Below are 12,990 nucleotides of genomic sequence, written 5' to 3'. Positions count from 1 at the left end.
ACGCCAGATGATAATACATTAATAGGGCAAGAAGAATAATTAATGAATCCAATGTTCAATTTTCTCCATTTACATTAATTGTTTTTGCACCTCCAGTTAAAATTATTAAACAAGTATAACGTTCTGCTTCAAATTAGTTCTCCTAAATTAAATTTCATGTAAGCCTCTAAGTGACACAGCCAAGAAATTACTCTGCTGAAAAGACATTTTCTGGGTTCTAAATCAAGTGGAAAAAAAAATGAGAGCATTGCAATTAGATCATTCTAAACACACCATAAAATCACAATGCAATATTGTACTACATACAGTGCCACAAACATTCTTAATAGCAATAAAACCTCGGTTCCCAAGTGTATTGTGCATCCATTAGCAGAATGCATGGAAAGAAGATTCAGTGCATACTCAACAGGCATGTCAAACAGATGTCTGTAGAATAATGATAAATAAATGTCAAGGCCCTAATTCTCTAAATGGTGCCTGATTTCTAGGTGCTGTTGAGCGCAATAGTCAATCGTCCACTAGGCGCCGTTTATAGAATTGTATCTAGTGGCACCTCAGGGGTCTTAAGCATTGGCAGGCATTGAAACCTTAGGCATGCTCACATTTAGGCCAGGATTTTCTGTCCCTAACCATGCTTACTTGCTGGTAGGCACCTCGAAGTGGTAGGCGCCTATTGAGTTAAGCGCCTACCAGCAAATTATTTTTTAATGTTACTTTAAATTAATGGTATCGATTAAGTCAATTAAGAAAATTTAGTTGGATGCCTAGATCAGCTAAGCATGCCGATCTAGGCACTGTTTATAGAATCTGGGTCCAAATTTCATGGCAACATGCTTTTTTGTCAAACATTCTCTCTATCTTAAACCCTTTCCACTCTGACCCTACTATGCTTTTCTTCCCCTGCATCTCTGAACCCTTGTCATTCCATTCTCTTACGCTATCTTTCCTCAGACACTCTCTTGCACCTCTGCCAGTGGTGTGGTAAGGGGGGGGGGGCAGGGGGCAGTCCACCCCAGATGCTGTCTTGATGGGGGCACTGGTATTCATCCCCCTCTACGCCCCCACCCTGCTCCCCACTACCATGCACCCATTCCCCCATACCTCTTTAACATTCCCAGCACGAGTAGCAATCCCAACCTGCTGCTCGCGCCAGCATTGGCTCTTCCTCTGACATCACTTCCTGGAACTGCACCTAGGAAGTGATGTCAGAGGAAGAACCGATGCTGGCACAAGCAGCAGGTTGGGGTTGCTGCTCACGCCAGGAACGTTATATATGTATGGGGGAAGGGAAGGGGTACGCAGCAGGAGGGGGCAGGGAAGAAGCAGATGAGGATGAGGTGTAGAGAAGAGGGCAGGGAAGGGATGTCCCCATCCTAGGCATCACTCACCCTTGCTATGCCACTGACCTTTGCCATGCTCTATGCCTATATGTTTTCTTACAAGTACTACTTTCCATATGATACTTTTTTTCTATTTGTACTTTTTCTCCCTTGTACTGTCTTCCTTCTCTATTCACCCATGTTCTGTCTGTACTGCTTGCCTCAGAAACGTGCTGCCCTTACTCCTCTGACTGTTTTGCTTCAGCTGATAAGGCCTGTAGAACACTACTAGCCCCACTCCTCCAGCATTTGGAATTTAATAAAAAGCCTCAGATTAGAATTTAATAAAGCATCAGTTTATGAATGAAATCTCTATTAGTAAAAATAGAAAGGAAAGTAGAAGTATATACATAGTTATTTTAAATTATTTACTAAAGAAAAGAATCTTTCAAGAGAACATTTTGCAAAAGAACATCCTCTTACAAAGTAAGAAAAAATAATAGTGTAACATTTTAGAAAGGACATGCGAAAAGGAATTCAGATGTCAAGTTGGGCCATTTGAAGTTCCACTAGTACCTTAAAACAGGACTCACTGACAGAGAATATGTTTCAAAATGCAAGATCTAAATGATGATGTGATACAAAAAAACAGAATGAAAAACAAATATCTACTATAATAAAACGCTAAGCGCGCATGCACACTCTTACCGCCGTGTTCTCTGATCCCTGATCTGTAGTTCCGTGGTCGGCAGAGTGCGCATGCGCGCTTAGGGGTCTATTCTAATGACTGGCAGCAGGTAACACACCGTGACTCCCCCCACCCACCCCTGCGCCGACCCTACCCGGCACACCCAAAACCCCCGTTGACCCTCCCAGCCAAACCTCCCATCGCAAGACGAACACAAACCTCCCGGCTCCAGCAGCGTCTGAGGCACAGTAAACACGCTGCTTCACGGCCTTCTACTGGCTTGATTTCCTCTGCCGCATCCCAGATGACATCATCAGAGACGCGGCAGAGGAAATTAGGGCAGTAGAAGGACGCGAAGCAGCGTGTTTACTGTGCCTCGGATGCTGCTGGAGCCGGGAGGTTTGTTGGCTGTCTAGCAGTGGGAGTGTCGGCTGGGAGGGTCAACGGGGGTTTCGGGTGTGCTGGGTAGGGTCGGCACCGAGGGGGGGGAATTAAATGGAAACATGCTGCTCAGGCGGATGGGAAACAGGCTAGCATCTGGGGTGGGAGGGTTAAATGGAAACATGCTGCTCAGGGGGATGGGAGGCAGGCTGGCATCGGGGGTGGGGGGGTTAAATGGAAACATGCTGCTCAGGGGGATGGGAGGCAGGTTGGCATCAGGGGTAGGGGGGTTAAATGGAAACATGCTGCTCAGGGGGATGGGAGGCAGGCTGGCATCGAGGGTGGGGGTGGGGGTGGGACCAAGTCTGGAAGATAGTGATGGGGACATAGAAAGGGGCACTGAGGGCACTAAGGACATAGGATGCACTGAGGGCACTAAGCAGGACAGAGGCACTGGGGGCACTAAGGACACGGGAAGGAGGCACTGGGGGCACTAAGGACACAGTACGGAGACACTGGGGGCACTAAGGACATAGGAAGGAGGCACCGGGGGCACTAAGGATGCACCAGGAAAGGGAAGGCCTACCATTTTGAAGAAGTGGACCTACCGGCAGGAGGGAATGGGTATCCCTCTTGCTGGTCTTCCTAAACAGGTATAGGGGGTGTCAGGATGGGGTGTTGTGGATTCAGGGGGTATCAAGGTGGGCTGCTGTGGGTTCGGGGTAGGGTGTCACAGATTTAAGGGGGGCCCAGTGATAGGAGGGAGTGGGCATTCCTCCTGCAAATCTCTGTGGGGGGGGTGTTGGGGGGTATAAGGAAGGAGGGTATGGGCATCTCTCCTGCCGATTTTGGGGGGGGGGAATGTCGGGGGTCCTCTACCGAAGCTAGCTCAGCTGGTTGTAGCACGGGAATTTCTCCCTGATCAGCTGAGCCGGCAAGATTCCCTGAAGCCGGCTCAGCTGATCAGGGATTTCCGTGCTGCAATCAGCTCAGTCGGTTGGGCATCTACCTTCACATTTGGGAAATGTAGGCCAGCATTTTGTTCCTCGCCTATGGAGATGCGTAGGGACATTTAAACATGCCCAAGCCCACTTCTGGGCAAAAAAAGGACCCATGTCCCACCTTGGACGTGCTTAAGTGTCCTTACACGTTTCTCTAAACCAGCAACAGATGCATCACCCAAATTTTTATTTTTTAACATCCATCTAGATTGACTGCCAGACGGCAGTAGGATGCCTACCACCATCTAAAAACCAGGCCCTAACTGAATAACTGATGAGTTAATGCTGGATCATCTCATGCCTCCTACATAGCAGTCATTAAGTGATCTGGTGTTAAAAGAAAACAGATCCAGAGAGCAGTTGGCATGTAGTAAGGATTAAATTGGAATGCAAATGCAAGAGTCAAGAGTAAAAGATGTCACCAGCCAGGATGTTGTTCAGTAGATATTTATTAGGTCTATTAACAAACTGGACTCAATCTGGACTCACACAGCCAGTGTTTCAGCAGCACATGCCTTTTTCAAGTCTACAAATACCATATCAATAAAACTTGTAAGACATTATATAATTCATAACATCGTCAAAAAATATTAAAACCTCATAAAATAAAAACATTGAATAGTCTGAGATGCTATTCAATTGGGAAATAAAAAGATCTCCAGACTTACTCCTGATACATTTACATTCTCTTTCTTCTTGTGTATCCTCCCTAGCAAGATGTGTGTCAGTAATGGTAAGGTCTGGGTTAAATGCAATTCTAGGATTTTCTACAGGTCTTCTAATTATCTGGTTTTTAAAATTTGTTTCTATTAAAAACTTTGGCCTTTGAATTGATCCATATCTACAATCTGCCTCATCTCTAAGAATCTTTTTGTTTTTGATCTCTTTAAATTCTCGTTTGAAACTGTCAGACCTTTTTCCAAGGCTCACAATAATGCTGTCAAAATTCGTATTTTGACCCCTAAGATGTTTTAACTTACTCTTTAATATCATCTTCAATTCATTACTTTTTTCTTGTGCTGTCTCATCTAATAGAATCATCAGATCCAGAGGGCATTTATTAAGAATATGACACCATTTGAGCTAATTTAGACAATTTGTGGATCCTAACAAGCAATCGGTATATGACAAATTTGTTCTTACATATCTATCATGATTTTCACACTGGTCACATGCTTTAAGGCAGTGATTCCCAACCCTGTCCCTGGAGGACCACCAGGGCAATCGGGTTTTCAGGATAGCCCTAAGGAATATGCATGGAGCAGCTTTGCATGCCCGTCACTTCCATTATATGCAAATCTCTCTTATGAATATTCATTAGGGCTAGCCTGAAAACCTAATGGGCCTGGTGGTCCTCCAGGACAGGGTTGGGAACCACTGCTTTAAGGTATGTAAATATGTTTGACCTTGTTTTGTTTTCACATGATCTTTTCTGTTGGCATGATTATAGTTACATAGTTTTTTTTATTTATATATGTAAATTTCATTGAGCATCAACCTTCACTCAATTCACCCTTTAATGTTCATTGGTGTCACATATTTTCTATTTGTTTGTATAATATTATGATTGTATTTATTGCTATGCTGTTTATTTTACTTTTTAATGTTTTTATTTTATGAGTTTTTAATATTTTTGAAGATGTTACGAATTATGTAGTGTCCTATATGTTTTATTGATAAGGTATTTGTAGACTTGAAAAAGGCATGTGCTGCTGAAACACTGGCCGTGTTGAGTCCAGATTGAGTCCAGTTTTTTAATAGACCTAGGGCTCCTTTTACAAAAGGTGTGTTAGGGCCTTAACGTGCTAGCCACTACCTCCTCCTCTTGAGTAGGCGGTAGTTTTTCGGCTAGCGCACGCTAATCTGGTGGGTGCACTAAAAACGGTAGCGCACCTTTGTAAAAGGAGCCCCTAATAAATATCTACTAATTGCACAATATCCTGGTTGGTGACTTCTCTTCCTCTCGTAAAGCAACTCTCTATTTTCTACACATTCCTTTATATTTGAAGATTTATGCGATACCTTAACATCTATTGACTCCTGATGCAGCCCATTTAGGTGAAATGTAGCTGTGTCAGGCATTTATGTTCAAAAATTTTTTTGCTTTTTATCTTAGACATTGCATATGGTGGTGCAATTTTTTTTTTTTGCCCTCCTTTAGAAACAATTTAATGCAAAAAGATTATTATTATTTATTTACTGCCTTTTTCATGAAGAGATTTGCCCAAAGCATTTACAATACTTTGAATGGTAATTTCAGGTATTTTTAAGTATATTCCCTATCCGTCCCGGGCAGGTTCACAATCTAACTGTGGTACCTGGGGCAATGGAAGGTTAATTGATTTGCCTAGAGTCCCAAGGAGCAGGCTGGGATCAAACTTGCAATCTCAGGGTGCTGAGGCAGTAGCTCTAATCACTAGGCTACTTTTATACTTGTAAACTACAGACATTGGCTCATTCCAAGGGCAATGCTACTTTTCAGTGTGCGAGGCACTTGATAGAATATTTTTGCATAAACAGTAAGCAAAGTTACTTGAGTTCTTGGTTTACTTCCCATAAGATGACCTGAGCAAAAAAAAGAACCAGCTGTAACACACTATACTGCATATAAGTACAAACAGACATTCTAAATATAACAAATCTCCATACCTGTCTACGGAGGTCTCTGGTCTTTTTGCACATGTTCTCTATGGCACTATTAAGGGAATTACTCTTTTCTTTCTGTCCAGCCTAATAAAACAAAATATAGAAAAATGAAGAAAACAGTTAAAAGAAGTAGCATTTGGTACCACTGGCATGTTTTCAGTCAACATTTGCATGAAGAATTGTGATACAGGGCTCCTTTTACAAAGGTACGTTAGCGTTTTTTGCACATGCACCGGATTAGTGCACGCTATAGTGTGCGCTACCCGAAAAACTACCACCTGCTCAAGAGGAAGCGGTAGCGGCTAGTGTGCGCGGCATTTTAGTGCACGCTATTCTGCACGTTAAGGCCCTAATGCACCTTTGTAAAAAGAGCCCACAATGCGCTGCTTTAAAATTAAAACTTAAAAACATAAGATTTGCCTTAATGGATCAGACTAAAGGTCCATTTTACCCAGTATCTTACTTTCAATAGAGGAAGAGCAAGGTCGCAAGTACCAGGCAAAATTTTGAAAAGTAGCAAGACCCTATTCTGGCTACCCATAGTGATAAGCAGTGACTTTCCCCAGATCTATATTAATCAGAACTTCCAGGAATTTGTCCAAATCTTTTTTAAACCCAGCTATACTAACTGCTTTTACCATATCATCTGGCGATGAATTTTAGAGCCTAGCTGAGCATTGAGGCCCTGATTTTTATAGGGATGCCAAAAGTTAGATAGTGGTAAGCATCCTACTGCCACCTAATATAATTGGTTTAATTAGCAATAAATGAAGCAGTAATTGACCACATCATTTAAAACCAATTTAAAACTAATTTTTAAAAATATATAGGCACCTACAGGCTCCTATAGAATAGGCCACTGATATCCTAGCCACAGAGGCGCTTACTGGCACCTATGGTCAAAGTGGGTGTGGCATGCACCAGAAGTGACCATAGGCACTGGTAGGAGCCCCTGTGAAGTTGATTCTCATGTAAAGTAGGTGCCAGAAATGAAGGCTAGTAAAACCCTGGCCTACATTTCCGGTGTCTACTTTACATGTGGCCACGACCAGAGCCAGTACCATGAATAACATGCGACTGGTGCCAGTTTTGAAGGTACTGGCTGATACCAGCGTCGGTTGCAGAGTGAAAAAATATTTTCTCCTATTTGTTTTAAAAGTGGCATTTTTGGCTGCCATCACATAATGACAAATTTAAATGGGTTGTCCATGATGCAAACTAAATCTTTTTTCCTGGGTTGTAACACCTAATATGCACCCTAATGTTGTGTAGATTTCATTTGGGTTCTTCCTAATGTGTATTACTTTGCACTTCCTCACATTTTCATCTACCATTTGAATGCCCATAAGGACCCTCAGCAATTTCTCATGATCCACATGCAATTTAACCTCTTTGAATAGTTTTAAGTCATCTCTGGGGTATGTCTACTAGAGTGTGTTAGTAAATGGGACTATCCTCAAAAATTCTATACATTGCATCTTATATTTGCACGCAAATAGATGCGCACAGCCAGTTTGGCACACAACTTAATTGTTTTGCAAATCTAATCTGTGCTCATAATTAGAAGTTATGCACACAACTTGGGAAGTGTGTTTCTATACCAGATACACCTCAGTTCTAGTGTGCCAATCTGAAAAGGGAGTGTGGCCCAGAAATGGGCATAAGTGGATCATGAGCATTCCTAAAAGTCAGATGCACTGATAGAATATGCCCGATGAGCACACAAGGCGTAAGCATTTAGACGTGGTTCTCCCTGGCTGAAATGTGTGTGCCTAAAAGTAAGGATGCATACTGGCGCTTAGCACAATTCTACAAAAGGTATATGCACCTTATAGAATCATACTAAGCACTGTACTAGTCGGTGCCAATTTTTCTTTGTGCTATATATACATACAATCAGACCAGTACTGTAATGTGTGCTATATGGGACTTTCCCACATGCTAAGCTGAGGAGAATAGCCTCTTACTACTGAAAGGAGTTGGGCCTATGGGGATGATATACTAGTGGGATGTAATGCTACGGGGGGGGGGGGGGTCTTGGGGAAGGGTTGTGGCTACTGAGGGAATTTTCTTCCAGAGGGTTCCAGAGGCATTATCAAAAGGGTTGTTTCAAGGGGGGGGGGGGTGTTCCTGACAAATGTGGGGAATCAAATGTCTGAGGGGATCAAGGGGCCACCGATGCTATGATCAGGGTCCTCTATAGTGGAAACACTGACTTTAGAAAACTGTTCTCATGTACATTGTTGGGGGAGGGGGATCTCTACATAGTTTTACCCCACATGCAGCTGTCAGAAATTGTGCTTCTTTTGGAAGTGGAGTGATTTAGGCCCAGATTCTGTAACCGGCACTGTTGTGGGAGGCCGCCTTAAAAGCGGCCACCAATCGTGTGTCAATCACGTGATGGCACCGTATACAGAATCATGCTTATGGCAAAGGTAGGCATCGGAAATGTAGGCCAGGGTTTTCCAGGCCTACATCTCCGGCGCCTACCTTTTATGCGAATCACACCTCCATGGACACTTTAGGCTGCCTAATACCGCGTTTGGCATTAGCCACTCCCACAATTGCAATAGGCGGCCTGATTATGGCACTGATTTTTTAAGGTGTCAGCAGGCACCTTGAAACTCATTTAAATGGCATTCTTTTTCTGAACTTGGTTGCCTATTGATGCCTAAAAAATTGGCGCCGGTTAGAGAATCTAGGCCTTAATGTTGTTTTGTACCTATTTTCCAAAAGGCTGTACGCTTCAGAGCTTTTTGTCCAATACTATGGGAATTCTCTATATCTTGGCCTAAATTTGTGAATTCCCTCCTCCACATATTATCTAAAATCTGTCTTCACGTGTGTAGTTATGTACCAGCACTTATGTAGAGCCCTGAATGATGCTGGATTTTTTACATGGTCTTTTTTCCTGAAGCGGTTGCTCCCACCATCAAATATATGGGAATTTGCCAGCATCCTTATCTTTTTCTACAAAAGGCACTACTGTACATTCAGTAAAATGTTAGATGAATGTGATCATTACAACTTGATTGTTCCAATTCCTATTTCAAGGTTCTGTATAAAATGGCACTTATCGCATTTCATTTCGCAATGTTTAATCTGTCTCCCCTGCAGTTTAAAGATACACAGAGTTCGCTTCCCTGAAATCGTCAGGACCATTGAGGGTAGCTGAACCCAAGCAGGCTAGCAAGGTTGCAGGGATACATTTGGAATAATGAGAGGAAAACATGTTGTGCATGGCTGTGAGGATTACACCTGATTTCATACAGTATGACAGCTTGCAATATTTAGATTTGTTTATGGCCATACTGTACTGTATAACCACTGCAACAAGTTTTCTACAATGGATAAAAATAGAGTGAGAGAATTATTATGTACTCCTGCAGCTGAAAGGAACAGTTCTTAACCTCTTTAAAATTTCTGGCAGAAGCAGGATTTTGTAATCATAAATTTCTGGAAGTAAGATACTGCTTTGATCAGGCCATCTCTAAAAAGTCAAGCTTTGGGTCAATGAAATGCTGAGGAAGATCACTGTGAGGTCTAAGTGTTTGAAAATAAGTAGAGGTCCCTGACTAAAACTCGGGAAAATGTTGACCCCTTATCAGCCAAATTTGTTCATAGATTAAGAGACAGATCTCTATTTCAAAATTCCCAACTCTGGAGGGAAAAAATGTATTAGATTGTTTCATTCTAGTTTTGCCTAGCAGCCCTGGAAAAATGTAACTACATTGGGTCTATAACTAATTATAAAATGTTTAGGAGATCTTTGAAAGTGTACTTGTTTCGAGAATATGTATTGAAGAGCTGCTGGATAATTCCATATTTTGGTTTTTTGCCTATTACTGTGTGTAAATGATGATGTTATTCTGGATGGCTGTTCCTGCTCTAAGTAAACCACAATGAATCATGTTTTTGAAGTATTTGCAGTATGCAAATATATAATGTAATGCATGGCTAATATAGGAGGGTGGCAAAAAGGAAGCTGGAGAATGTTCTTGAATGGCCCAGACATGAATCCAACTGAAAATCTGTGGCAAGACTTGAAGGCTGCAGTTTGCAAATAAGCTTCTGCTGTCTTGAAAGAGCTTGAGTTATACATCTTTGCCCCTCTTTTACTAAGCTATGACCTGGAAAACTAAATGCTCCAACACTCATAGAATTCCTATGAACATACGAGAAGCATCAGAGCATTTAGCACTCCAGACCACTGTAGAAACCTCTACTTGTAGCTTAGTAAAAGGAGGGAGGGGGGGTTGGTATCTTAAATTATTCATAATGGTTACTGCAAAAGCCCTTCCACAAAGTATTCACTCAAGGGTACTGAACAGTTATCCAAACCACAGTTTTTGGTTTCTTATTTATTAATTTTGAATATTTATATTATTGTTCATTAACAATGAAAATATATGTATAGTATGTTTTATAATTCAGTGAAAAAAAAGTTCCTGCATTTTTATAAATTATATGTATAAAATTGAGGCCCGTTAGTGTTTTTTATTGACAGCCATGGCGGTAAAAGCTCTGATGTTCATAAAAAATCCTAACGCAGCTTCATAAAATGAAGCATGAATTATACCAAATGTGCAAGTCTAGGAAGAGTTTAACAAAGACACTGTATGGGAAACTGATTCAAGGTGTATTTTGCTTTCTGTGTTTTTATGACAAAATCCATCTCTCCCTTCCCCCCCCCCTCCCTTTTACAAAACTGTAATGTGGAATTTAACACTGGCCATGGTGGTAAGAGCTCTGAAGCTCATAGAATTCCTATGAGTATGAGAAACATAGAAACATGATGGCAGGTAAAGGCCAAATGGCCCATCCAGTCTGCCCACCCACAGTAACCATTATCTCCTCTAAGAGATCCCACGTGACTATCTCAGGCTTTCTTGATATCAGACAATCTCTTTCTCCACCACCTCATCTTCCATGCATCTACCACCTTTTCTGTAAAAAAGTATTTCCTTAGATTACTCCTATCACCTCTTAACTTCATCCTATGCCCTCTCATTTCAAAGCTTCCTTTCAAATGAAAGAGAATCAACTCATGCACATTTACACCACGTAGGTATTTAAACATCTCTATCATACCTCCCCTCTCCTGCCTTCCCTCCAAAGTATACAGATTGAGATCTTTAAGTCTGTTCCCATATGCCTTATGATGAAGACCACAAACCATTTTAGTAGCCTTCCTCTGGACCAACTCCATCCTTTTTATATCTTTTTGAAGGTGCATCCTCCAGAATTGTACACAATATTCTAAATGAGGTCTCACCAGAGTCTGATACAGGGGCATCAATATCTCCCTTTTCCTACTGGCCATACCTCTCCCTTTGCACTCAAGCATCCTTCTAGCTTCTGCCTTCACCTTTTTATCCTGTTTGGCCACCTTAAGATCATCACATACAATCACACCCAAGTCCCGTTCTTCTGTCATGTACATAAGTTCTTCATCCCCCTCAGGTGCACATAAGTTCTTCGTTCCCTCGAGTTTTTGCAATCCAAATGCATGACTATGCATTTCTTAGTATTAAATTTTAGCTGCAAAATTTTGACCATTCTTCAAGCTTCACCACCATCCTGGGTGTCTACTCTATTGCATATTTTAGTATCATCCACAAAGAGGCAAATCTTACCCTACAGCCCTGCAGCAAAATCTATATATATAAAATCGGAGGTATGTATGTGTGTATGTGCCGCGATCACGCAAAAACGGCTTGACCGATTTGAATGAAACTTGGTATGCAGATCCCTCACTACCTGGGATGATATGTTCTGGGGGTCTCGCGGCCCACCTGCACACGTGGGCGGAGCTACAAACAGAAAATCAGATTTCACCCATTCATGTCAATGGAAAAAATGTAAAAAGCTGCCATTCTCACAGTAATTCAAAAACGGCTTGACCGATTTGAACGAAACTTGGTATGCAGATCCCTCACTACCTGGGGTGATATGTTCTGGGGGTCTCGCGGCCCACAACTCTATGTTGCTTGCTCAAGGGTGGGTTCACCCAAGAATTTATATGTTCTTGCTCCAGGAGGTGAAACTAAAATTGTTGTTTATAATCACGTTTTGCGTTAGTTGTATTGTATTCATTTTGTCAAATATTTCACATTATAATTTGAATATTGTACTTTTTATTAAGCTGTAAAAAAATAATTTCATTCACCACTATAAAGTATCTTTATTTGAATCCATTTACAGTGTTATTGCTATAATTAAATACCTGTGCAACGCCGGGGCATCAGCTAGTAGTTTATAAAAGTGTTAAAAAGAATAGGCCCAAAAGCTGCTACCACTTCAGCCGTCACTAAAAAAATGCTACTTTTTTGTAAAAGTAGGGAGCGGGGTTATTAGGGAGTCTTTTTACAAAGCTGTGATAAGCAACAACATGTGCTTACTGCAGCAAAAAAATTCTGTGAGGTGCGTTGAGGCATCACACAGTACTTTGGGATATGCCTGTACATTACTCCATACTAATTGATTAGCATGTGTTTAGCATATGAGCCTTTGCAGCAGATATAATTGGGGCAGTAAGGGCTCATGAACTTTAGTGACCATATGCCAATTGAAAAATTAGCATGTGGCCATTAATACTAAAAACAGGAAATTCAGCCATTTTACTCCAGTGATTAAAATGGCCTTATTATGGGAAACACCCTTGTAAGGGCACAATAAGGTCACATTTTACTGCTGTTTGGTAAAAGGGTCCCTAGAAATAGTATATACCTAATTCTTACCATTAATTAATGAATCAGAGATCAATTGGTAGCGTTTTTGTGTTGCTTGTTTGTAGTTTTTAAATTTTGCTATTAACATCTTCCAGGATTATTTTTGTCGTGACTGTTGTCAATAGTTTGTTTGGTTTCAATTGTACTATCATAAAAAAAAATACCAGAAGAAATACAAACATGTTCCATGCCTTTGACAAACACAGTAGACAAATGATAACAAA

The 12,990-nt window shown here is 41.4% G+C and overlaps 1 protein-coding gene across 4 annotated transcripts in view; it reads right to left on the bottom strand.

The window, feature by feature from the left end:
- CTNNA3 (catenin alpha 3) overlaps window positions 1–12,990 on the bottom strand; it is a 1,751,094-nt gene that overhangs the window by 756,176 nt on the left and 981,928 nt on the right. For 3 of the 4 annotated variants that reach the window (XM_033940460.1, XM_033940461.1, XM_033940465.1), the window contains exon 8: window positions 6,039–6,119. The exons of the other annotated variant lie outside the window; for it this stretch is intronic. In XM_033940460.1, the coding sequence (XP_033796351.1) occupies window positions 6,039–6,119 (81 nt within the window). The remainder of the gene's footprint in view (window positions 1–6,038; window positions 6,120–12,990) is intronic. 4 annotated transcript variants of the gene reach the window in all.

This window comes from Geotrypetes seraphini, chromosome 4 (genome assembly GCF_902459505.1).
Source record: "Geotrypetes seraphini chromosome 4, aGeoSer1.1, whole genome shotgun sequence".
Taxonomy (NCBI): domain Eukaryota; kingdom Metazoa; phylum Chordata; class Amphibia; order Gymnophiona; family Dermophiidae; genus Geotrypetes; species Geotrypetes seraphini.
This window is presented reverse-complemented; position numbering and strand designations above follow the sequence as displayed.